This window comes from Sorex araneus, chromosome 1, assembly GCF_027595985.1.
Source record: "Sorex araneus isolate mSorAra2 chromosome 1, mSorAra2.pri, whole genome shotgun sequence".
Lineage (NCBI taxonomy): Eukaryota > Metazoa > Chordata > Mammalia > Eulipotyphla > Soricidae > Sorex > Sorex araneus.
In genome coordinates, this window is record NC_073302.1 from 7359492 (window position 1) to 7386367 (window position 26876).

The 26876-nt window shown below is 43.0% G+C and overlaps 1 protein-coding gene across 2 annotated transcripts in view; it reads left to right on the plus strand.

Annotated features, from left to right (window-relative positions):
* The window catches only part of SCAI (suppressor of cancer cell invasion), a 148060-nt gene that overhangs the window by 98905 nt on the left and 22279 nt on the right, over nt 1-26876 (plus strand). For both annotated transcript variants that reach the window (XM_055130261.1, XM_055130266.1), the window contains 9 exons: nt 994-1092; nt 7430-7526; nt 10238-10336; nt 10668-10820; nt 12747-12848; nt 14631-14732; nt 15671-15749; nt 17586-17685; nt 20320-20401. In XM_055130261.1, coding sequence (XP_054986236.1) covers nt 994-1092; nt 7430-7526; nt 10238-10336; nt 10668-10820; nt 12747-12848; nt 14631-14732; nt 15671-15749; nt 17586-17685; nt 20320-20401 — 913 coding nt within the window. The remainder of the gene's footprint in view (nt 1-993; nt 1093-7429; nt 7527-10237; nt 10337-10667; nt 10821-12746; nt 12849-14630; nt 14733-15670; nt 15750-17585; nt 17686-20319; nt 20402-26876) is intronic.

Below are 26876 nucleotides of genomic sequence, written 5' to 3' on the forward strand. Positions count from 1 at the left end.
CTTTTAGGGATCCAAATCTTTTATCATGAAGTAGTTCCTGAGCTTTTGTCATTTAGAAGGGGAGAAATTCCTTTTTCTTTATATCTTTCAACAGGCCACTCACCCCAAGTCCCCACCACTACAGTCTCATTCTTCTTGTTTTGTTTTGATTTCTTTTTTTATCTGTTTTTTTTTTTTCTTTGGAGGGTTATACCCAGTGGTACTCAGGGCTTACTTCTGACTCTGCACTCAGGAGTCACTCCTGGAGGGGCTCAGGGGACTATATAGGGTCCCAGGGATCAAAGCTGAGTCAGCTGCGTGCAAGTGCCCTGCCTGGTAGACTATCACTCTGACCCCCTCAAGTAATTTTTTTTTTTCTTTTTGGGTCACACCCGGTGGTGCTCAGGGGTTACTTCTGGTTCTGCACTCAGGAATTACTCCTGGCGGTGCTCAGGGGACTATATGGGATGTTGGGAATCGAACCCGGGTTGATCATGTGGAAGGCAAACGCCCTACCCTCTGAGCTATTGTTCCAGCCCCCTCAAGTAATTTTCTTACCAATTCCCTTGTAAAACTTGAAATGATAAGCAGAGAATAAAATTCTCTGAAGTTTAGTCCATTTCTGAATCCTGTGGGAAAACACTAGTAAAGAAATGAGCCCAAGGATAATTGACTGTGAACTGGAGAAGGCTGTAAAGGGCTGGCCCCCATAGGAGACTAGGGGGGACACTGCTTGGAAAGCCCCTTTCAAGTGTGAAAATAATGTGCCCTTTTCATTGCCATTAAAAAAACAAAACAGAACAGGAGCTGTGGGGAGGGTTGTTTCGCTTTAAAACAGCATGATTCTTATTGTTTTTTTCCACACATTTTAAGGGTGATAGTTTTTGTCTTACTGAATCAAATTCAGGAAACTCCCACCCCTTTATGTATAAGAATAGTCAGTGATGGTGTGATTTTTATGCATGGCAAAGAATTTGAGACACTATCAACTTTAAAGATATTTTTTCCTCATAGCCTACGCACATCTGAGACCAGCTACCTGAATGAGGCGTTCTCATTCTATTCTGCAATCAGACAGAGGTCGTATTATTCCCAAGTCAATAAGGAGGACAGGTATGTATCATAATTCTAGAAAGAGAAAACTCAAACACTCAAAAATTTTAGTGTGTGCAGAAAATATGCAGAAAAGCAACATTTATAACTTCTGAGCATGGGCTTTATTGTGTACCTGCTACTTGGCCTTCTAAAGCAAGTGCAAATATTACATTTTCTAAAAACAAATATTATAAAGGTTGTAACTGATACGACAGTAGCAAGGCAGAGTCGGACCACTGAGGGTGGATTATTTCTTTAAGAGAGATTGGGGTCGGAGCTGGAGTGATAGCGGGTAGGGCATTTGCCTTGCACACAGCCAACCCGGGTTTGATTCCCAGCATCCTGTATGGTCCCCTGAGCACTACCAGGAGCAGTTCCTGAGTGCATGAGCCAGGAGTAACCCCTGTGTAATGCTGGTTATGACCCAAAAAAGCAATAAATAAATAAATTTTTAAAAAGAGAGAGAGATTGATTCACAGAGTTTCTAAGAAAAGAAAGAACTTCAAAATAAAGTTTAACTGGGAATCTTTGTTCTTTTTAATTTGTGTAATTTTAATTTGCATACATTAAAAGGCTATGAGCAGCTTTCCAGTGGGACTAAAGAAAAGGCTACTAAAACTGTTAGAATTTTTTTTTTTTAATCCAGTTCTGTTTCTCAGCTATGCAGCTCCCATGTTTGGTGATAAAGTCATATAGAATTCATTTGCAGTCGGCATCTGTCGAGCATTTGTATACTTGGCATTCTGGTAGGTGTTTGGGCAGAAGAAACAGAAAAGAAAACGTTGTACTTGAACATTTTTATTTTTAGAGGATTATCTTATCTGAGAGTTACTGACCTGGGTTCCAGGTAGATTGTGGTGTCACTCTTTCCAGATAGTGACACGGTGGCTGAAGAAATTAGTGAACTGCTGTTGAAGAATGTTTATTGCTAACATTCCAAGAATTATTAGGAGAGTAAGTTCAGGCTTGAAGATCCGAATGTTCTGTCTATTCCCAGCAACAGAACTCACAGTTGTTAGGGAGTGAAAAGAAGATATTCTCTTAGCAGCAGAGGAACTTGTATTTTAACATGTTTTTCTAGAGTTTCCGTTGTTGGCTGCCATAGCTTCTCAGCTGAACCATGTCTTTTTGGGGAAAGCCCCAGTCCTACAAAACCCCTTCATTCCCTGAAGGATTTTCAGACTTGTCTAGAGGAGTTTGCCTGATCCAAGGGGGATAGATACTGAATGTCACATTTCTCACTGATGTCTTAGTCTATCAGAAGTTCTCTTGGCTCCTTTTCTTTTTTTTTTTTTTCCTTTTTTTTATTGAATCATCATGTGGAAAGTTACAAAGCTTTCAGGCTCAAGTCTCAGTTACACAATGCTCAAACACCCATCCCTTCACCAGTGCACATATTCCACCACCAAGAACCACAGTAAACCTCCCCCCCACCCCGCCTGTATAGCTGATAAATTTCACTTTACTTTCTCTTTACTTTGATTACATTCAATATTTCAACAAAAAACTCACTATTATTGTTTGGAGTTTCCCCCTCCAAAGTCAGACCTGCTGGAAAGGAAGCATTTGATAATTTGTTTTCCATTGCTGAGAATGAAGAGATATGAGGTCAAGTGGCCACAATAGCGGCCTCGAGGTTTTGGATTTCTGTATTGTAGTATTTTAGTAACTGAGTCCAGAGAAATTTCTGCCAGAAGTTGCATCATTGCTAGCTCATACCTCTCTGCTACATTATATTCCACATATGAGTGAAATCTTTCTATGTCTGTCTCTTTCTTTCTGACTCATTTCACTCAACATGATACTTTCCATGTTGATCCACTTATATGCAAATTTCATGACTTCATGCTTTCTAACAACTGCATAGTATTCCATTGTGTAGATGTACCAGAGTTTCTTTAACCAGTCATCTGTTTTTGGGCACTCTGGTTTTCTCCAGATTGTGGCTATTGTAAACAGTGCTGCAATGAACATAGAAATGCAAATATCATTTCTGCTATACCTTTTTGCTTCTCTGGGATATATTCCCAGGAGTGGTATCGCTGGGTCAAATGGGAGCTCAATTTCTAATTTTTTGAAATTGTCCATATTGTTTTCCAAAAGGGCTGAACAAGTTGCCATTCCCACCAGCAGTGAAGAAGAGTCCCTTTCTCCCCACATCCGTGCCAACACTGGTTGCTTTTGTTTTTTTGGATGTGGTCCAGTCTCTGTAGTGTGAGATGGTTATCTCATTGTTGCTTTGATCTGCATCTTCCTGATGATTAGTGATATCGAGCATTTTCTCATGTGCCTCTCAGTCATTCGGATTTCTTCTTTGGGGAGTTTCTATTCATTTCATTACCCCATTTTTTTTATCGAGTCGGCAGTTTTCTTCTTGTGGAGTTCAACCAGTGCTTTGTATATCCTTGATATCGACCCCTTATCAGATGGGTATTGGGTAAATATCCTTTCCCATTCTGTAGGCTGTCTTTGTACTTTGGTCACTGTTTCTTTTGATGTGCAGAAGCTTCTTAGTTTATGGTAGTCCCATTTATTTGTCTCTGTTTTCACTTGCTTGGCCAGTGGCGTGTCAGCTTTGAAGATACCCTTGGCTACAATTTTGTGGAGGGTTTTCCCTACCTTGTCTTCAATGTACCTTAGGGATTCTGGTCTGATGTTGAGGTCTTTAATCCATTTTGATCTGACTTTTATACATGGTGATAAATGGAGATCTGGGCCCATTTTTTTTTGCATATAGCTGTCCACGTTTGCCAGCACAATTTGTTAAACATGCTTTCCTTGCTCCTTTTCTTTCTTCTTCTCTTCCTTTCTTCCTTCCTTTCTTTCTTTCTTTCTTTCTTTCTTTCTTTCTTTCTTTCTTTCTTTCTTTCTTTCTTTCTTTCTATTTCTTCCTTCCTTCCTTCCTTCCTTCCTTCCTTCCTTCCTTCCTTTTTTTCTTTCTTTTTTCCTTTCTTTCTTTCTTTCTTTCTTTCTTTCTTTCTTTCTTTCTTTCTTTCTTTCTTTCTTTCTTTCTTTATTTCTTTCTTTATTTCTTTCTTTCTTTCTCTTTCTTCCTTCCTTTTTTTTCTTTCTTTTTTCCTTTCTTTCTTTCTCTTTTTTGTGTCACACCTGGTGATGCAGAGGGGTTACTCCTGGTTTTGTACTTAGGAATTACTCCTGGCAGTGCTCAGGGGACCATATAGGATGCTGAGGATCGAACCCAGGTCAGCCACGTGCAAGGCAAACGCCCTACCCGCTGTGTTATCGCTCCAGCCCTATCTCGGCTCCTTTTCCTTCAGATATTTTGTGGTTTGCTTCACTTATTTTCACTACAGATCAGTTTCCTCCAAATCTTTATTTTATGTGTGTGTCTTTATGTTGTGCAATCAGTCCAAATTCTTGGGAGATAAATTGCATCTCTAAAAAAATAAAATGCAGCTGGGGCCTTGGGGAGATGGCTCAGCAGCCTGAGCACATGCTGGAGCCCAGGGTTGCATCCTTGACACCACAGTTTCCTGACCACTGCTGGGAGGATCTGGAGCAACAAGCTGGGAGTAGCCCCGAGCTCCACCGGGTATGGCCCCCAAACAAGTGCAGACAGTCTATTAATATGTTGCTGCTGTGCAAAAATATCTATAATAAGAGAACTATTCTAAAGCAGTAGTAGGATACCTTGAATAATACAATTCTTTACATTATCTAATTTGCCAAAAGGAAGTTGACCTTGGACCCCTCAGCTTAAAACCTGACTGTTGGCTGAGCTCCAGTCATTTCCTGCAAGCAGACAGCACTTGTGAATTCTTTTCCTGTGCTGCCTCCTCCAGCAGGAGAGATGAACAGAGCAGGAATAGTGGGAACCAGGATAATAAATTCTCTTGCCTATGGCCACTAAGTTGGAATCAAAGGACAGAGACGCTTGTCAGCTGGAGCCCGGGCTTTGCATGCAGGAAGCCCAGATCCTATCCCTGGCCCCACAGGTTTCTTCAGTCACTGCCAGGAATGAGCCCCGAGCACTGAGCTGGGAGTAGCTCCTGAGCACTGCTGGGTATAGCCTCAAAACCCAACAGTTCAATAAGAAGCAAAGACAGCACTGGGTGCAAGCCCTTGCCCTTCTTCTCTGGCCCCAGGAAAGACCTGGTGCAGCTGGTAAGTCATTTGTTGCCTGTAGATGAAAACCGAGAAAATATTCCACAAACTTCATAATTGCTTCAAAAGGCAGAAATCTCTTCAACGGGCAAGTGCTTTCTGAGCTGTCTCAGTGCCTGAGGATTGTATCAAAGCAGGATCTGTACCTGCCAGCCGTCCCCAGGGCCTGTGTGTCAGGAAGCCGCGCCCGGAGAACCTCCCCTTCGAGGCCCTTTCAGCCTCTGAGAGTTGCTACTGCATAATCACAGGCTCTCAGAGATGCAAGCCTTGCTTGTTGCAAAAGACTAATAATAAACACATGAGCCGGGGCAGATTTAATTAGGCACCTGGATGAAGTGTCTCTTGTTTAAGAGCCCGTGTCTGGCAGGTGTCCTGGGGCCAGGCAGGCAGGCCAGGCTGCCCTTCTGGGGTGCCCAAAGAACTTTTGTCAAGAGCATCGGGGGTCAGCTTCATAAACGTCATTGTGGTGGGGAAGGTGAATCTGGACTTGAAAACTTCGGCCCTTCCTTGGTTTGGGGACCCTTGGGGGAGCCTCCCCCTTCTGCGGTAAGATGTGGGGTGGCTGGAGGCCAGGCTGGCTGCCTTGGGGAGCAGCGAGCAGCACCGACTCACTTCACCTTTGTTTGGCAGCTCAGCCTGGTGGCTCACAGCAGAGTTCAGCTGCCCGCTTCCAGTGGATGTGCGGCCAGCAAGCTGTGGCCGTTTCTCCTACTGCTGGGGAGCTTAGAATATTGCATTTAAATTTTGGGGGGAGGGGCCGTGCTCCCAAGTAGTCCCTTGGGAACTCGTGGGCTGTGTTCAGCTCTCTTGAGCCCAGCTGTTCAGGCCTCAGTTCTACTTGGGCCTCCTGGTGTGGTGCAGGCCCACCCCTGCAGTGCTCTGGAGCCACAGCTGGCAGTGCTCCGAGTCACCAAGCTGATATTTAGTGGTGCAGAGGAGCGAACTCAGGGCCTCAAGCATGGCCTTAATAACCTAATTGAGGGAGTCAGAATGACAATACAGCCGGGAGGGGGGCTGGCTTTGCCTGTCGCCGACCTGAATTTGGGCCCAGGCACCCATAGGGTGCCCCGAGCGCTGACAGGAATGATCCCTGAGTCAGGACCGAGCAACACTGGATGTGACTGAAACAAACAAATCTCAAAAGAAATTTTGCCCCATTTTCACTGAGCAGCTCTCCCCAAAGGCAGCCACTCCCTGGAACCCAATTTAGGGCAAGAATAAATTCAGATTCCAGTCCCCAGCATCTGGGGCCAGTGGGGCCAGGGCCCTCCTCCCTACCTCCCCCCGTCATTGCTCTCTCCCCTAAACAATCCCCCGAGTGCCCAGCCTGGGTCCCGTCCGCTCCCGCTGGAGCTGAGCCAGAGTGTCCCCCTGGCATGTGGGTGGCTCGGAGCCCAGCGCTGTGTCTAATGAGCAAAATTAGCTAGATAAAATTGAATGTTCGTTTCATATAAGCTTGAAAATAATGTGCTTTTTTTGTTATATGTGGTTTAATGCCCATTAGAGGAGCTTTTCTGCTACTGATATTTTTTTAATCCTTTTGCTCTTTTTATTTATTTATTTATTTATTCATTTGATTACTGAGTGTGAGGGTACAGTTACAGATTTACACATTTTCGTGCTTGTGTGTCCCTCATACAGTGAGTCTTTTTGCTCTTCTTACATATAAATTACTAAGCACAGTTTATTAAATATTTGTGTACATTAAACCATTTATTAATTTCTTCCTTTCAGTATGCCTCTTCTTGGTTTATTATTATGCTTCATTGAATATGAACAAATCTTGGATTTTGGGTTTTTTTAGCATATTTGCCTTTTATTATTTATGAAATAAGCCTCTATCTGTAATATTTTTATTTATTTGGGGCCGCACCCATTAGTTGCTCAGGGGGGTTACTGCAGGTCACCTCCGGCTTAGGGGACCATGTCTCGCTGGGGGTTGAACCCATATTTCCAGCAGGCAAAGCATGCACTCAGGCTGTTGACCTTTGGTCTGAGTTTTGTTTTGTTTTTAATTATGGTACTTCTAACACTTAGCATCGTGCCTAGTCTGCTGTGCAATGGGTATTTGTCAAGTCATACTCTCCCTGCATGAACAGCATAGTGAATCAGCAGAAATCTCTGTAAGTGCAGAACAAGACTAAATGGGTTTCAAGGCTATCAGAGAGTTGGAAATATTAAAAGGCATCTTTTCTTGTGAATGATGTTTTTTTTCTTTTATCTACTATAGACCTGAGTTAGTAGTCAAGAAACTACGATACTACGCAAGATTTATAGTAGTTTGTCTTCTTCTCAACAAAATGGATGTTGTGAAGGATCTGGTAAAGGTAAATGCACTGTAAAACAATTTAAGTTCTTACATGTAATTGTGTATAGATTCTTATTTTTTTTCCTCCCATGCTGGTGATTAATCCCAGGACTTTGCACATGCAAGGGAGCTGCATCTCTGGCTCCTATTATGAAGTTTGTCCTTTTATTCGATTGTATTTGTTCTTTTATTTGTCCTTTTAATAGATTAAGGTGGTAACATTGAACTCCCACAAATAGCAACATTTTCAATTTTTTAAAAAAATTGAATCACAGTGAGATATACAATTACAGAGTTGTTCCATGATTGAGTTTGAGTCATAGAATGTTCCAACACCTGTCCCTTCACCAGCGCACATTTCCCACCACCAGTGACCCCAGTTTCCTGCCCCCCCCCCCTGCCCTAGACAGTCTGCCTCTGTGGTAGACACTTTCCTCCCACTCTCTCCCCACACTCTCATTTTCCTTGTAGGCAGTGTGCTTTGCAATACTGTCACGAAAGGGCATCATGTGTATCACTTTTACCTCCGTTCAGCACTCAGGTTTTGTGCAGAGTTTTTGTCATTTTCATCTGTCATTGTCTTGGTGGTTCCTTCTCTGTCCTAACTGCCCTCCCCCTTCCCCTCTGTCCCCTTTGTTGACCAACTTCCTACAATGGGCCAGTCCTCTGTGTCCTTGTTCCTACTGCCTTTGGAAATTATTCACATACTATGTTTTTTGTTTTTGTTTTATCCCACAAATGAGTGCACTCATTCTGTGTTTGTCCCTCTCCCTCTGACTCATTTCGCTCAACATTTGAACTCTTATAAACTACCTTTACCTCAATAAGTTAAAGGGAGCTGGAGCAGTAGTGTAGCTGGTTAAGTCACTCTCTTGCAAATTGCAGACCCTGCTTCAATCTGTGGCACCCCATAGGGTCCCCTGAGCCCTGTCTGCAGTGATCCCGAGTGCAGAGCCAGGAGTAAGTCCGGAGAAAGTTTTAAATAATCTTTGCGATAACTAAATCATTGCAGCATTCAAACTATCGTAACTTCTGAGTGTATTGATAAAGGATGCTTCTGTTTTCTCCTTCAGTTGTTCACCAGTGAGAGATACTTACCTCTAGCATGTTTTACCTTGTACCACCCATCAATGGATGATGATTAGAAATGGCAGATAGGGGCCAGAGGGATAGTACAGCAGGTAGGGCATTTGCTTTGCATGTGGCCAACCCAGGACCAATCCCATATGGTCCCCCGAGAGCCCTGGAGTAATTCCTGAGTGCAGAGCCAGGAGTAGCCCCTGAGCATTGTTGCATGTGACAGAAAGAAACAAAGAGAGAAAGAAAGATAAAGTAAGAAAAAGAAGGAAGGGAGGGAGGGAGGGAGGGAGGGAGGGAGGGAGGGAGGGAGGGAAAAGAAGTTAAAATATGTAGGATTGGAGAGATAGTTCACAGAGCTGAGTACATGCTGAGTACATGTGGTTGGTGTCCTTGGGAGTGATCCCTGAGCCAGAGCAGTCTCTAAGTACCACCTGGTGTGGTCCCAAAATAACAGCAACAAAAGTTTTAGTTCAAGAATTGTGAATGTGGGGCTGGAGCAGTAGTACAGTGGGTATGGCATTTAGCTTGCATGCAGCCGACCCGAGTTCAATTCCCAGCATCTCATATGGTCCCTTGAGCACTGCCAGGAATAATTTCTGAGTGCAGAGCCAGGAGTAACCACTGTGTATCTCTGAGTGTGACCTACAAAGCGAAAAACAAAACAAAACTGTGAATGTGGGCCAGATCAATAGTACAGTGGGTAGGGCATTTGCCTTGCATGCAGCTGACCTAGGTTCAATCCCCGGCATCCCATATTGTCCCCCAAGCATCATCAGGAGTAATTCCTGAGTGCAGAGCCAGGAGTAACCCCTGAGCATTGCTGGGTGTGACCCAAAAGCCAAAAAAAAAAAAAGAAAAGAAAGAAAAAAGAGCTGTGAATGTGCTCGGTGGAAGAGCTCATGCTTCATATCTTTGTGTTTTGGTTTTTCCATCTCGGAGCCTGTCTGCATCACTCAGTCCTTTGTTAACTCAGCTAGCTAAGAATGATCTGCCTTTACATCCACTCAATATCTATAATTCTTACATTCTACATGCTGCTTGCGCTCTATTCACTTACTGGTTTCATACTTGTTTATTTTGGGTACTCAGTTATATCGTGATAATTTTGACAAGTCTCTCTCTTCTGCCTTATTAATACAACTAAAAACCTGATGGAAGGGGCCAGAGCGATAGTACAGTGGGTAGGGCATTTGCCTTGCACGCAACCAATCCGGGTTTGAACCCTAGCACCCCATATGGCCCCCTGAACACTGCAAGGAATAATTCTTGAGTGCAGAGTTAGGAGTAACCCCTGAGATTGCCAGGTGTGACCCAAAAAGAGAGAATAAAACCCCTTGTGATACAAATCCAAAGAGAAAAATATTCCTTTACTGTAAGTGTTACAAATTTAGGTTTTTCTTTCACAAACTTACTGATGGAACACTGAGTAGGTAGTGGATTTCTTGGAAGACCTTACTAATGTGTATCATTCTATATTTTTGTATTTTAAGGCCACTTCTTATAGATTATTTTTGGCTATTGTTGGGACTTTATAGTGGTGATACTCAAGCTTATTATCTCTGTAGGTCTCCCTTAAGAATATGGTAAAAAAAAAAACACAATAATTTTTTTTGTTAGTATAACAGTTTTCCTTTGTGATTCTTGAATCAGGAATTGTCAGACGAAATTGAGGATTATACTCACCGTTTTAATACTGAAGATCAAGTGGAATGGAACCTGGTGCTTCAAGAGGTAGCAGCTTTCATTGAGGTCAGTTTTTTATAAGAAAGGTCATAATTAAGTAAGTGCAGGGCTGGAATAATAGAATAGCAGGTAAGGCACTTTGCCTTGCACACAGCCAACCCAGGTTTGAGCCCCAGAATCTCATATGGTCCCCCAGTACCTCAGGAGTAATTCCTGAGTTCAGAAGCCAGGAGTAACCCCTCAGCATCACCAGGTGTGGCCCAAACTCCCCCCCTCCCCCAAAAAAACGTAAATGCCAATGTGCGTTACATTTTTACTAACCGGATAAGAAGAAGGAATAGCTTATATTGATACTCTGTCTTGGCCATAAGTTAATTTATATTTCTTTTTCCTCCAGGCTGACCCTGTAATGGTATTAAACGATGATAATACTATTGTCATCACATCAAACCGCCTCGCCGAGACAGGAGCCCCATTGCTGGAACAGGGCATGATTGTGGGACAGTTGTCTCTGGCCGACGCACTCATTATTGGTAATTGTAACAACCAGGTAAAGAATTGTGAAGGAGTTATGTTTAAAATTCACTTTGAGGGGTCAGAGAGGTAGCACAGGGATAAGATTTGCCTTGTTTGTCATGATCAACTTCAGGTCATCCTGGTACGAATTAATGTCCCTGGGCATGGCCAGGAGTGATCCCTGAGAGCAGATCCAGGAATTGGTCCTGTTAAAAACAAAGTAAAACAAAATTATTTGGTTTCCTTTTTAATTCTCTGTATTTTATACCATAGAAAATGTGCTCTCGGGGCTGGAGCTATAGCACAGCGGGTAGGGTGCTTGTCTTGTAAGTGGCCAACCCGCGTTCAGTTCCCAGCATCCCATATGGTCCCCCAAGCACCGCCAGGAGTAATTCCTGAGTGCAGAGCCAGGAGTGACCCCTGTGCATCGCCTGGTGTGACATAAAAAAAAATAAAAAGCAAAAAAGAAAAGAAAATATTGCTCTCATCTGAATTCTTTCTCTTAAGTATTTCTTGTATTTTGTGTTTGCATTTGCCATTATTTGATTTCTGTGTTTAGTACTTTTCTTTTTTTTCCTTCCTTTCTTGCATTTTTCTTCTGAGGTGCTGAGGATCTCACAAATGCAGAGCATGTCCTCAACCATGAGCTATATGTGTGCTTTTTTCATTACTGTCGCACTGTCGCACTCTTGTCCAGTTGTTCATCGATTTGCTCGAGCGGGCACCAGTAACGTCTCCATTGTGAGACTTGTTACTGTTTTTGGCATATCTAATATGCCCCGGGATGCTTGCCAGGCTCTGCTGTGTGGGCGGGATACTCTTGGTAGCTTGCCGGGCTCTCTGAGAGGGAATCAAACCCAGGTTAGCAAAGTGCAAGGCAAACACCCTACCCACTGTGCTGTTGCTTCAGTCCTGTTTTTTGTGTTTTTTTCATTATTTTTTTTTAAAAATTTCAGATCTACTTGCAGTGAATTTTTCTATTTTGGTCTTAAAATATCACTCTTCTCCTTTTGGTTTTGAGCTGTTGAGTTGTAGACTCAGCCCTCAGAGGTTTCATTTCATTATCTTCTGAAGTGTGGGCCTGAAGGCCTTTTCTGATTCCCTTGTGTAGCGGTAACTGGTGGTGTATGTGTGAAACCTGAAGGCTCTGTGATCACATTAAGATAGCGAAGATGGCTGGAGCACATCCCAGCAGGCACGAGGCCCCGAGTCTGACCCCCGCCGGGTGTGCCTCCCGCGTCACAGGTCACAGGTCTGGTGGCCCCCAGTACTCTTGTGCCAGAGAAGTTTCTCGTTGCTAGGCCTGAGCTTCTAACTCTCTGGCTTGGGGCAGCAAGTATTGCATTGCGTAAAAGACCCCTTGCAGTTACAGTGGGAATTGATGGATCTAGAGAAGAATGGATGGGTGCTGGATTATAGCACAGCGGGGAGCTTGCACGCAGCTAGCCCGGGTTCGATTCCCAGCATCCCATATGGTCCACCGAGCACCGCCAGGAGCGATTCCTGAGTGCATGAGCCAGGAGTAACCCCTGTGCATCGCTGGGTGTGACCATAAATAAATAAATAAATAAATAAATGAAAGGATGGGGGCCTGAGTGATGGTCCAGCAGGTAGGGTGTTTGCCTTTCATGTGGCCAACCCGGGCTCGATCCCTGGCATCCCATATGGTTCCCTGAGCACCACCAGGAGTAATTCCTGAGTTCAAAGCCAGGAGTAACCCCTGAGCATAACCCAAAAAGCAAAAAGAAGAAGGATGGATGGATGAATGAATGAATGGATGAATGATAAAGCAGCTATAGAAAAATGTTGATGTTACAGGATTTAGAATAAACACATGGGTGTTACAGAAATCTTCCAGTCTTGACATCTTTCATAGTAAAGTATTATATACGCAGTGATGATGATACTGGGTGAAAATTTCCAGCCTGCTACATTAACGGTCAGGTTTGTTTCCTTGCAGGTGAAGTTCAGTGAACTAACTGTAGACATGTTCCGGATGTTACAAGCCCTGGAAAGGGAGCCAATGAATTTAGCTTCCCAGATGAATAAGCCAGGGATGCAGGTGATGGACTCCCTACATTTGCAATTTTGGTAACACTTTCTCCTTCCCCTTCTCATGGAATGCTGCTTATCCAACAAGTGTTCCAAATATGGAGAGATACCATGGGCACAGTGCTTGCTTTGCATCCATTGACCCGGCTGCAACTTCAATCCCCAGTACCCCACAGGCACTGCCAGGAGTGATCCCTGAGTGCAGAGCAGAAGTAATTGCCAGGTGTGCAGAGAGAGAGAGAGAGAGAAAAGGAAAAAATGTACTGTGAATATTTGAGAGAGGGAGAGAGAATGAGAGAGAGAGAGAGAGAGAAAATGTACTGTGAAGTGAGAGAGAATGAGAATATTTGAGATAGGGAGAATGAGAGAGAGAGAATGAGAGAGGGAGAAAATGTACTGTGAATATTTGAGAGAGAGAATGAGAATGAGAGAGGGAGAAAATGTACTGTGAATATTTGAGAGAGAGAGAGAATGAGAATGAGAAAGGGAGAAAATATACTGTGAATATTTGGGGCCAGGGGCTGGAGTGATAGCACAGCGGGTAGGACGTTTGCCTTGCACCCGGCCAACCCGGGTTCGATTCCCAGCATCCCATATGGTCCCCTGAGCACCGCCAGGGGTAATTCCTGAGTGCAGAGCCAGGAGTAACCCCTGTGCATTACTGGGTGTGACCCAAAAAGAAAAAAAACAAAAATAAACCCCAAAAAACTTGGGGGACAGACAGTACAGCCAGTAGGGCACTTGCCTGGCATGTGGCCAACCCAGGTTTAACTCCTGGTACCCCATATGGTCACCTGAGCACCTCCAGGAGTGGTTCCTGAGCACTGCCTGGTGTTGGCCCCAAAACAAAACCAAAGTTCCAAGTATGTGTAAAGATTCCTCTTTAGGGGTTGGAGCGATAGCACAGCGGGTAGAGCGTTTGCCTTGCACACGGCCGGCCCCGGGTTTGAATCCCAGCATCCCATATGGACCCCTGAGCACCGCCAGGAGTAATTACTGAGTGTAGAACCAGGAGTAACCCCTGTGCATCGTTGGGTGTGACCCAAAAAGAAAAAAAAAAGATTCCTTTTTATGTTTTTATGTGCACAGGAGACATAAGCATAATAATTGTGACACTGAATAAGAAAGAAGGCTATTAGATGAAGAAGATAGTAAAAATAGGTGCTGACAGCTAGGAGTAAGGACTGAGCCAGGTGTGGCCTTCTCTCCCCACAACCCTAGAAGAATTTAAAATAAAAATTAGAAAATAGGGACTAGAGAGATAGTACATGGACAGGGTGCTTGCCTTGAGCACTGCCAACCTGGGTTCCCCATATGGTTCCTGAAGCCCCGGCAGGTATGATACTGGGAGCAAAACTAGGAATAAGCCCTGAGCACAGTCAGGTGTGGCCCCAAAATAAATAAATAAAAATTGTGAGACACATTCTGAATCACAAGACATTTCCATAACATCAAGCGGATAGAAATCATATCAAGTATTCTTTCAGATCACGATGCCATGAGGAAGGAGACTAACTACAAACAGAAATGGGGGGGAACTCAGATACTTGGAAATTCAACAAGAAAAAGCAAAAGATTTTCTGAAGAAAAAATACATATAATATATACACACACATACATATGTGTATATATCTGTATAATATATAATACCTACTCAGAAGCACTATTTTCTACCTATTAAATAAATAATAAAATATTTCTATTACCAAAAAATAAAAAAATCTAAAAGGTATTGATACTTCATCTGTCAAATACAGTTTGTATGTATAATGTCTTCTGTGTTTACATGTAGGAATCTGCCGACAAGCCTACAAGACGAGAAAACCCTCACAAGTATCTGCTCTACAAACCAACCTTCAGCCAGTTATACACATTCTTAGCAGCCTCTTTTAAGGTACATGTGATGTGAGACTTGGTACTGTGCGGGCATGTGTGTCCTGACAGAGCCCGAGAGCCGTGCTTCTCTTTGAATAGCTGAGTCAAGAGTTTAGATAAAACACAGGGGCCGGAGCGATAGCACAGCGGGTAGGGCGTTTGCCTTGCATGCGGCCGACCCGGGTTCGATCCCCGGCATCCCATATGGTCCCCCAAGCACCGCCAGGAGTAATTCCTGAGTGCAAAGCCAGGAGTAACCCCTGAGCATCGCTGGGTGTGACCCAAAGAGCAAAAAAAAAAAAAAAAAAAAAAAAGAGTTTAGATAAAACACAGAAAGCAAAAATGGCCTTTAGAATGGCCTAATCATAGCTCTTTTTTTTTTTTTTAGCCCCACTCCCCATGTCATCGTAGCTATTTTTGAAATAGAGATTGCCTATCCTGTTCCTTATCATTAACTAATGAAAGTTTTGACAAACTGTTACTCTCTTGTGCAGGTTTTTATTCCTAAACTGCACTAGGAGTGTGAGTCTATTCAGAGCTACATCATGGAGGGGCTGGGCGGGGGGGAAAGGGGGGGCATTCCTTAGGCACATTCTATATTCATGCAGCTCTCAGAAGCGTTTTGGTCATCAGCAAAATCTGTTAATAGGGATTTTGTCCCAGGGGTGACCATGAGTGGCGTCCTTGGCGTGATCTCTAACACCTGTACTCAGAAACTTTATTTTCCCTTTCAAGTTTTGCAGTGATCAGGTTTCAGAAGCGGGGAATGTCATATCTTCACATATCTTCAGGTCATTGGCAATAATAGCATAGCTTTCCTTGGAAAAGACAAATAGTATCTTAAACCAGGTTCCGATTCCCCTCTCCCCACCCCCCCTGCATTCAGATATCCCCACCTTTAAATAAAACTGCTGTTTCCTTTCTTTGTTGTGTTGTATTTGTGTTCTTTAATTTCAGGAGCTGCCTGCCAATAGCGTGCTTCTGATTTACCTGTCAGCCACTGGCGTTTTCCCCACAGGTCGTTCTGATAGTGAAGGTACAATAAAGGAATGCTCCCTGTTGTGAGCGGGGCTTGAATTCTCTTTATTTTCTACAAGACGATGGCCCGCAGCCCACAGACCGTCTCAAGCTTTCTAGGGAAGCTTCCAAATTTGAAGCCTGGTCCACTTGCCAAATTGGCCAAAATTGAATAAATCTTGCAGACAACCCAGTCTGTTTTGTTTGCTGAGATATTGTAGGCCGAAGTCTGTAAATCATCAGCAAACCCACATCTCAAATACATGCCTCACGATCAGATTTGCAAAGGACAATTGAATAGCCAAGGCCAATCACTTTACCTCATTGACTCTTTCTAAGCCTTTATAACACATTAGGGAGTCTGGTCAGTGGCTTCGAGCGGCTAAAGGTCTTTGTAGAAATCAGTGCACTTTTGTAACTGTGAAAGTTCAAGTCCTTGTCATGGTTTCGTTTTCTGTCATTTGGTTCTTCTGGATCCAGCTTGTAGAATACTGGGATGCCATTTCAGAATAAAAACTGAAAACTGTCCAGAATATGTGGAATTGGTCAGAGCAGATGAGACGTCAGATACAGTTAATTTTATCTGAGGGCAAAAAATTTTATTCTTCACATTTCCTCTTCATCTGTTTGTTGAAATTTGCATTCCTTTATACAGTGCATGTCCCTGCCATCTTCCCTGCATGATCTACAGATCCTCTGAAACTATATAAAATCAAAGCAAAACAAAACAAGTCTCAAAGACTTTTTTCACTGTTGTGATTCTTTAAAGGGATGGAACATAACTCAGCATTATAAGTGAGGTGAAATCATGAACTATATTCATTTTTTAAAAGAAACTTAATCATTTTACTTATGGCTTTTTCTCTGTTTTATAGCATATACTATAAAATCAGATTTTCTGAGCCTCAGCCTACACATTGAACTCTTGTTTTATAATTGAATGAGAGATTATGCTGAACATTTCATAGTTGGTGTTTCATTTGAGCAAGAGTTCGGCTAAATGATATGACCAGTGGAAAAGGAGTATAGAGATTGGTATAATAGTCACAGTAATGAAATGTTTGCAGACTTAAAATTGGCATTAAAAATAAAATTTTAGGAATGGGGAGTACAGCGGGTAGGGCATTTGACTTGAACATGGCCAGCCTGAGTTCAATCCCCAGCATCCCATATGGTCTGCCGGGCCTGCCTGGAGTAATAACCCCAGAGTGCAGAGCCGGGAGTAAGCTCTGAATGCTGCTTTGTGTGGCCAAAAATAAATAAATAAATAAAGCAAAAAAAGTTTGAAAAAATTGCCAACTTGATTTTTCAAGTTCTATTAAAACAAGTCCCTCTAACTTACAACTAGCAATTCACTAAATATTGTGTTTTTTAAAGTATTAAGGTTTTTATTCTAAACTTTCTTAATTCTGCAAAAACCTGGAATTCAGTTTTGCTCTTAATGTCGAGCTTTGAACGTTCTAAAATCCCATCCCGTGCCCACTCCGGTGGTGCTGGGGATGGGACTCAGGGCCTCCCGGTGCAAGGCGTGTGCGTCCTGCGCGCGCCACAGGCCAGTGTCTCGCCCTTCTTACTCGAGAACAACGGGATACGGTGATGCTTGTTTTGTTTCTCTTGGTACTCTGCTTGAAGAACTAACCAATAATTAAATGATTTTTTTAAATGTTGAAACAGGCAACATACTGAAATCATTTAAAGAGTGCGTTGAATTCAAATGTTAATTTTTTAAGTAATTAAAATATTTTGCACTTGCATTTGTAGCCATGAGAGAATCTCACGGTGCTTGGGTATTTGAACAGCAGTTCAGTGTCACTCTCCAATTGAAGTCTAGGATTCTTCCTTTTTGGTTTTATAGGTCCGTATGATTTTGGAGGGGTACTAACTAATAGTAACCGGGATATTATAAATGGAGATGCTATCCACAAACGAAATCAGTCCCACAAGGAAATGCACTGGTATGTATTCTGGGTGTCCCGCAGCTTAAAGCTTTAGCTGTCTCATAAGAGACTAACAAAAACGGTGGCTGTATTTTTAGAATTAGAAACATTTTTTCACACCACTATTAATAACAGTTATTTAAGTTTCAAACTATTTCAGGGTCTCACTAGTCTAGCTGATTTTTATGTTCAATCTTTTTCTTCTTGTTTTGTTTTTGTTTTGTTTGGGAGCCACACTGGGGATGCTCGGTGGTAACATGAATATAGTATTTTAGTAAAAGGTTCTACTAGTTTGATATAGCACAAATGAACATGAATAATTGACTTACTTAATTTTATTATTAGTTTGGGTTTACACCAAGTGATGCTTAGGACTTATTCCTAGCTCTGTACTCAAGGATCATGCCTGGACATGCTCAGGAGACCCTATGTGAGGCTAGGAATCAAGTATGGGTCAGTTAAGGCAACAGCCTTCTATACTGTATCTCTGGCCCTAATTGAGTTTTTTCTTTTTTTTGCGGGGGGGTGGGGATGGAGAGGCAACACCTAGCAGTGCTCAGGGATTACTCCTGGCTCTGCACTCAGGAATTCCTCTTAGCAGTGCTTGGGGGATCATATGGAATGCTGGGGATTGAACCCGGGTCAGCCACATGCAAGGCATACCTTCTTGCTATCTTTTTAATCTCATGAGTCAGTGATTTTAAATAGGATTCTATTCGTGAAAGTTTGTTCTGTTTATTTGTTCCTTTCAATGCTGGGATCATGCTTGTTATGGTGCCTGGGATTACATTTGCTGATGTGGGGTAGTGCCAGGGATAAGACGCAGGGCCTCATACATGTAAGGGATGCACTCTGCCATTGAGCTACATCCACAAACACAATTTATTTTTCTACAATAGCACATTCATTGCTTGACCATTATTTACCGGAATTGCTCTAGCTGAAAGCAACATGGTTATAAAGGTTACTGTACTTGTTTGTAACTGCATTCCTGATAGTACTTTGCATAGAATGGGGAAGTGAGGGTAGAAAGGGAGATTCTTCAGATTACAATTATAGTTGCTAGCTGTTCCCCAAGTCATAAATTGGTGTTATCATTGACCTTATTTATAAATAATTAATATTAGAAAAACTTGCATTTGAAATATAATGCAGTTTGATGCTGCTCATTGACACATCATTTTGTTTATTTATATTTGCATTTACACTATTGGTAATGTATTTAGTACATTATCCACTAAACCATGGGAGAAGTCCATGCAAACCAAAATTGTGGCATTCCTAAGCAGTGACTCTCAAATGTTTGTTACAAACTTTAGCCTTTGACTCAAGTGCAGATTTTTTTTTTTCTGAGCCAGTTACTCTGTTTTCCCCAGTGATTATGATACAAATGTCTAGCAAAAATAAGAATACACAACCGGGAGTTATTCCCCAGTTCCTCTAATTCGAAAGATTAAAATCATTAAAATACAGATTTTGAAACTCACTGAAATAAAAACCTTCTTTTGTTTTACATGTTCTTACCCCCCGAATATCAGGGCCTCGTGCATGCAAAGTATGAACTTTACCACATCCTGACCCCCAAACATGTTTTTTGGTTTTGTTTTTTTAGTTTTGGCATGATACCCAGTGATGCTCGGGGCTTACTCCTGGATCTGCACTTAGGAATCACTTCTGGCATTGCTTGGAGGACTGACTATATGAGGGGTTAGGGATTGAACCTGGGTCGGCCGCATGCAAGGCATTACCCACTGTATACCTCCAAAGATAGTTTTACAGAGGGACTTTTAGAGGGGCTGGAGCAATAGCACAGTGGGTAGGGCATTTGCCTTGCACAGCCGACCCGTGTTTGAGTCCCAGCATCCCATATGGTCTCCCGAGCATCACCAGGGGTGATTCCTGAGTGCAGAGCCAGGAATAACGCCTGTGCATTGCCAGGTGTGACACAAAAAGGAAAAAAAAATCAAAGGGACTTGTAGAACCAGGCGGTAGCTCAGAGGGCTGGAATTGCATGCTTTGCATACTGGATTTCTGGCACCACGTGGGTCCCTGAACTCCAACCTAAGAGTATACCCAACATTGCCCAGTATGACCCGTAACTACCACCCCACCCCACCCCCCAAAAAAAGGAAGAAGGAACTTTCAGATAGTAAGCAAATTCCTCAATGCTGGCTTCTGAGATTTTCATTCTATGTTTGGTTGATTACTGTTGAACTTGAATATTTTTGAATAATAATTGTCTATGAATTTATTATTCCAAGTACATTGCCATGTTCTCTCCCAATAAATATAAAAGTTTTGTCTCTTGCTAAATTATTACTTGTTTTCCTCAGTGCCATGCTGTAAAGGTGACTAAAGGATGAGATTTCTCTTTTTGAGTAGATACCTACCCAGGGTGCTTGGTGGTCATTGAACTTGGGGCCTCACATGCAGGCTGTCACTTCATGAAGGTTAAAATTGCTTAGAGCCGAGAGAGCCCTCCGGGTTGACGTGTCTCTCTGGAAGCTCGGGTTCAGTCTCTGGCTCCACATAGTCCCCTGGGCACCAAGTCAGGAGTAGTTCTTGAGCACTGTCAGGTGTGGTCGTAATCCAGACAAAGATTTCTATGGTGTTTGCTGTGTAAGTTCTCATTGTGGTGTTATGGTTTTCCAGCCTCCATCCTGGGGATCTCTACCCTTTCACAAGGAAGCCCCTGTTTATCATTGTGGACTCATCCAACAGCGTCGCTTACAAGGTGAGTCCCGGGAGCTCTAGTGAGTGTGAGACACACCGGCCCCACCCCCCGGTAACCAGTCTAATATGTGCCTTTTGCTTTTGCTTTATTTCAATTAATTTTACACAGTTCGTATTTAGTCTTTCTTTTCTTTTGAGGTTGTGCATGCTAGTCAGGATCTGGTGCTATGAATAGACACGAGAAGAAAACGCATGACTGGACACTCAGTGGAAAATAATAAATCCTCCTGCAGGAAAAAAAATTCAAGATTTCCAAGATCTCTGGTGGGAGGTTTATTTTTGTTATATAACTCAGAATAACTTCCTTTTTCTAGAGGTAGATTTATCTAGGCAAATTTTATTTTCTGGTTTACTGATCTCTCCCCTCCTGCACACTGAGCCACTGTAGTTTAAGTCAAATTTTGGTCGTGTGGTAGAGTGATGTCACTGCCTCTCAACACTGATTGCTTCGGATGCGCTTGACTTTTTTTTTTTTTAAATTTGTGATGATAATGATGATGAACACAGATGGCTCTGGATGCTGAAAAGAGTAGTGGGGATCTTAACTTGAAAATCCTTTGCTTTAGCTTTGGCGATTGAAGCAATGCTTCTCAGTGATTGCATAAACAATGCCAGTGGTAAAACACCTTACAGTTGGATATTGGGATTTAAACTGTTATCTTGCAGGAAAATGAAAAAAAATCTTACAAGTCCTATGTTGGAATATTTCATATTGAGCAAAATGTTCAGAAGTATGCTAGGAACTCAGATCTGCCAATTAAATCTGTCTTTTGTTGTGGGCATTTGTTTATATAGAGGGAGAAGCAAATATCATAGGGATTTTTCAGGAGAGGGACAAATGTCTGGTGGACAAGGGAGCTGTAAAGTAACCCCACATATAATTTCAGTGCTTCTAATTTCTATGTCTACCTACACTTTTAAATTCTGAATTTCAAGAGCTTCAGATCCTCTCTGTATTACCCATTTTTTAACGTTAGATTTGGGGGAGTGATTAGAAATTTCTTGGTTTGGTTCGGTGTATGCCTTTGTTCGGTGTTGTGGTTTTCCAGCCTCCATCCTGGGGATCTCTACCCTTTCATCCCGGGCAGTGTTCAGGGTTTACTCCTAGCTCTGTGCTCAGAGATCAGTCCTGGTGGTGCTTGGAGGACCCTGTGGGGTGCCGGGGATCAACCTGGGTCAGCTGCATTCAAGGCAATCACCCTGCCCACTACACTCTCTGTCCAGCCCTCTGGGTTGACTTTTTTTTCCCTTTTTTTTTTTTTTAATCCTTACTAAGATGCTGTGATTTACAAAGTTGCTCACAATAGAGTTGCTTCAGGCAGTCAGTGTTCCAGTCTCCCTCCCTCCACCCCCAGGCCTGCCCTATAACACTTATATCATCTTTATTGTTCCAATAAAACATAAAGGAATAGCAAATGGATTTATCATAAGGGAAATCAATCAACTTGCAATGATTGATGATTGCTAAGTGATTTTCACCAATATAAATAAGATGTTAATTCTTTTTTTTCTTTTTTTTTTTTTGCTTTTTGGGTCACACCCAGCGACGCTCAGGGGTTACTCCTGGCTCTTCACTCAGGAATTACTTCTGGCAGTGCTCGGGGGACCATATGGGATGCCGGGGATTGAACCCGGTCGGCCGTGTGCAAGGCAAACGCCCTACCCGCTGTGCTATCGCTCCGGCCCTGATTATTGAAAATGTATAGAATTCTTTTTTCTTTTTTGCTGGGGAGGGGAGTAAAACAGATTTTATTTAGAGGTTTTTAGGAAGGGGAAAGAGGGAGAGAAAGTAAGAGAGTGAACATGCTGAAGAGAGAACCCAGCTTCTCCCAAGGCAGAGGGAGCCCCTACACGAGCCCAGTATTAGATAGGGAGGCTTGAAAGTACACATCTCAAGAGGAGAGATGCAGTCGCCACATATGCTCAGGCGCCATATGTGGTCAGGTATGTGGGCACAAGCAGCACATGGGCTCAGGCAGCATATGCACCTAGAATCTTCAGCAAGCTAGCACTAGACATACCTTTCTTAATCTAGTAGACAACTCTAGCACCGTTTGTGAGAGCCATAGTCAGTGCCACATGGTGGGACGTTTGTCTTATCATTTAGAGAAGCTCTTTTAATACTTCTTACAAGACTGGTTTCGAGGCACTGGATTCCTTAAACTGTTGCTTGTCTATGAAGCTCTGTATCATGTCTTTAAATCTGAGTCTAGATGGATAGAATATTCTTGGTGAGTTGTTTTATCGTTGAGCTTTTGTACTATGTCCTTCCATACTCTCTGGCTCACAGTTTCATTTGATACATCTGCTGTACATCTTAGGGGCTTTCCTTTGCATATAAGTTCCTTTTTGTTCTTGCTGCTTTCGGTATTCTGTTTCTATCTTTGGAATTTTGTCATTTTGAGTACATGGTACCTTGGAGTTTTCGTGAGTCTATTTTTGCAGAGACCCTTTGGACCTCTTCGATCTTAGTGCCTGTAATCATGAACTCTGGGAAGTTCTTATAGTTTATTTAGTTATTATTTCTTTGTCACATTTGCCTTTCTATTCTTCAGGGGCTCGGAGGATTCTGTATTCCTCTTGAACTCATCTCCTAGTTCTCTAGTGTGCCATTTTGTTCATTTCTTTTTAGGCCATTTTCCGCCTTCTGCGTCTTCCTTGTGGTTTCATCATTCTCATCTTGAAGCTCCTCAATGTTTTGCTCAGCCGCTGTTACCCTGCTGTTCAGAGCTTCTGTTGAGTTTTTTATATCCCCTACCAATATCTTCGTTTCTGTCATTTCTGATAGTAGTAGTTTTAACTTCAGCTCTTGTGCTTTGCTGAGTACCTGTACTATTGTTTCCTTGAACTTGTCCGTCCTCATTATGGTGTCACTAAAGACATTGTCTAAGGATCTACTGGTGTGGAATTACTGGTGGTGTTTATATCCTCATGATGTTGTTTTCACTCATTGAGCTTGGTGAGATTCTATGCATTTTCCCTATTGGTTTTCCGCTGCGCTGGGTGGCGGTGAGTGTTTGGACTTAAACACCCCCTGGCAGGGTGAGGTGGCTGAGGGATTAAGTCTAGTCTTTCTATTTTAGCTGCCTTAGGAGCTGCGGTGTGGGACAGTTTATCTGGTGCAGGCCAGGTGTGGAGGGCTCCGGGAGCTAGCAAGAGGCAGGGCCTCTGCCTCCTGTCAGGACTAGGCCCCGTGATTTCAGCCACAGGCAGAGGGTCAGCCCCCTGGGTTTAGCTTTAACTATGATACTTGGTAAATTCTTTTAAATTGTCCATTTTCTTTTTTGAAACAGTTTTTTTTTATTGAGTTAATCTTGGTTGACAACAGCATAAATGTTGGTATGTTTTAGAGGTACAGTGTTACCATATTCCCCCTCAAGCCCCCCCTCCCCGCCCCTACCCACCCCGTGGTAGTGTTATCCTTGTACCACAGTTTACTGGACCCTTTTCGTTCCCTCCCCTTTTTCCCTGGACAGCACCACGTATGCTTCCCTGAGCAATACCGGGAATGATCTTTGAGTGCAGAGCTAGGAATAAACCCCGAGCATCACCAGGTCTGACCTGAAAACAAAACAAACAGGTGAGGCTAGCAGAATGATTGCAACCTCTGAGGTTACAGATCAGGAGCTGTTCAGTGTGGCAGTCTGGCTGGGCCGTTAGTTTGGGTATTCCTGGATAGAGCTTTTTCAGTTCTTCTACACTTAGCAAAAGAGGAGTTTAACATGCTAGTCTGAGCCTCGTTTCAGAGGAGAGCGATTGAAGTGCCAAAATCTGTGTAACAAACATAGCGTATAATTTTTTTTTTATTTTATTGAATCACCGTGAGATAGGTACAACCTTTCATGTTTGAGTTACAATTCATAATGATCAAACACCCATCCCTCCACCAGTGCATATTCCCCACCACTAATATTCCCGGTATACCCCCCTTTCCCTCCCTCCCCCTACCTCCATGGCAGACAATATTCCCCATACGTTCTCTCTACTTTGGGGCCTTACGGCTTGCAACACAGACACTGAGAGGTCATCATGTTTGGTCCATTATCTACTTTCGGCATGCATCTCCCATCCCAACTGGTTCCTCCAGCCATCATTTTCTTAGTGATCCCCTCTCTATTCCATCTGCCTTCTCCCCTCTGCTCATGAGGCAGGCTTCCAAACCTTGGAACAATCTTTCTGGCCCTTGTATCTACTGTACTTGGGTGTAGGTCTCATGTTATGTTATTTTATACTCTACAAATGAGTGCAGTCTTTCTGTGTCTGTCCCTCTTTTTCTGATTCATTTTACTTAGCTTGATACTCTCCATGTCTATCGATTTATAAGCAAATTTCATTACTTCATCCCTCCTAACAGCTGCATAGTATTCCATTGTGCCATTGTGTAGATGTACCAATGTTTCTTTAACCAGTCACCTGTTCTAGGGCACTTGGGTTATTTCCAGATTATAGCTTTTGTGAACAGTGCTACAATGAACATATAGGTACAGATGTAATTTCTACTGTGCTTTTTTGCATCCTCGGGATATATTCCCACAAGTGGTATTGCAGGGTCATATGGAAGGTCAATTTCTAGTTTTTGAAAGACTGTCGATATTGTTTTCCAGGAAGGCTGAATCAGTCAGCATTCCCACCAACAGTGAAAGAGTGTCCCTTTTTCCCCACATTCACGCCAGCACTGGTTGCTTTTGTTCTTTTGAATGTGTGCCAGTCTCTGTGGTGTGAGATGATATCTCATTGTTGCTTTGATTTGCATCTCCCTGATGACTAGGGATGTGGAGCATTTTTTCATGTGCCTTTTGTTCATTTGTATTTCTTTTTTGAGGAAACTTCTGTTCATTTCTTCTCCCCATTTTTGAATGGGGTTGAAGTTTTTTTTTTTTTCTTATACAATTCTACTTGTGTCTTGTATATCCTGGATATTAATCCCTTATCAGATGGGTATTGGGTAAATACACTTTCCTATTCTGTGGGCTCTTTCTGTCTTTTGGTCACTATTCTTTTGAAATGCAGAAGCTTCTTAGTTTGATGTAGTCCCAATTGTTTATATTTGCTTCCACTTGCATGGTCGGTGCTATTTCATCCTTAAAGATGCTTTTAGCTTCAATGTCATGGAGAGTTCTGAATGGCCTATAACTTTTTTTTTTAATTTATTTATTTTTAATTAGAGAATCACCGTGAGGGTACAGTTACAGATTTATACACTTTTGTGCTTATACTTCCCTCATACAAAGTTTGGGAACCCATCCCTTCACCAGTGCCCATTCTCCACCACCCGTAAACCCAGTGTCCCTCCCACCCTCCCCAATCCCATCTCCCCCCCACCCTATAACTTTTGACTCTCAAATTTCCTTTTGGAAATAGGGAAGTCCAAGTGGCCTTATCTGAATGCAATAATACTACAGAGAGTTAAAGAAATTCCCTCAGTCATTCTGGGCAAACCTAGCTTTAGTTCTGCTTTCTTTTCCTTGGGAGAAGAAAATCCCTTGAGTATTTAAATATTTATGACAGAACTGGACCCCTGCCAGTGAACATGACTTACACATTTGTCAGAACAGACATATTTATCTAAATAGTCTCATCCCCAAAGTATTTGACGGCTGGCCGGCCACAGACCGCTGCACTCTGTTAAAGCTGTCGCCTTCATAAAGGCTGTGGAAGGGCTCTTCTGCCAGTCAGCCTAACTGGTTCCATTTCTTCCTCGCTGCTTGGAAAGACCATCTCTTGATTTTTATGACGCACATGTGATATCTGTAGGCTTTGTTTCTTTCTATGTAACCAATTGGGATTTGGTGCATTTATTGAATTGGTATGTTGCAGTTGTTCATTATGGCTTGAAAATTCTCCACCAGATTTTCCTCAGTAGTTGGCTGTACTCCAGTCACCTCCTCTGGGACTGTCTGTTCTACCCAGCACTAGTGGGACGAACAGGGTCACGCCCAGATGGAGACCCTGTAGGATGGAACACTGTGCATGCGAGGTATGTGTGCCAGCCCCCTTTCGCTTGGCCCTCCCTGCAGTTCGGATGGCTTACACAGCGGGGCCTCACAGCTCCTGGCTTCTCCTTTGTTCTCTGTGTTCCTAGACTGGGGAGCGGGGCACATCCGGCCGTGCTCAGGTCTTACTCCTGACTCTGCACAGGGGGCGGAGGGACCATATATGTGCCAGGGATTGAACCTGGGTGGCTACATTCGAGGCAAACACCCTGTCATTGTGCTCTCTCCTGCCCATTTTCTGTGTTTTTGCTATTCTCGCTTATAATCCATTTGCTCTTTCATTTGACAAGTCCCTCCCTCCCTCCCTCCCTCCCTCCCTCCCTCCCTCCCTTCCTTCCTTTCTTCCTTCCTTCCTACCTTCCCCTCTCATCTTTCCTCCCTGCTTATTTTGGGTGGAGCTGAAGTTTAGGTCACAGCTAGCACTGCTCAGGGTTGGCTCCTGGCTCTGTTCTCAGGGATCACTCCTGGCCATGCCTAGGGGAC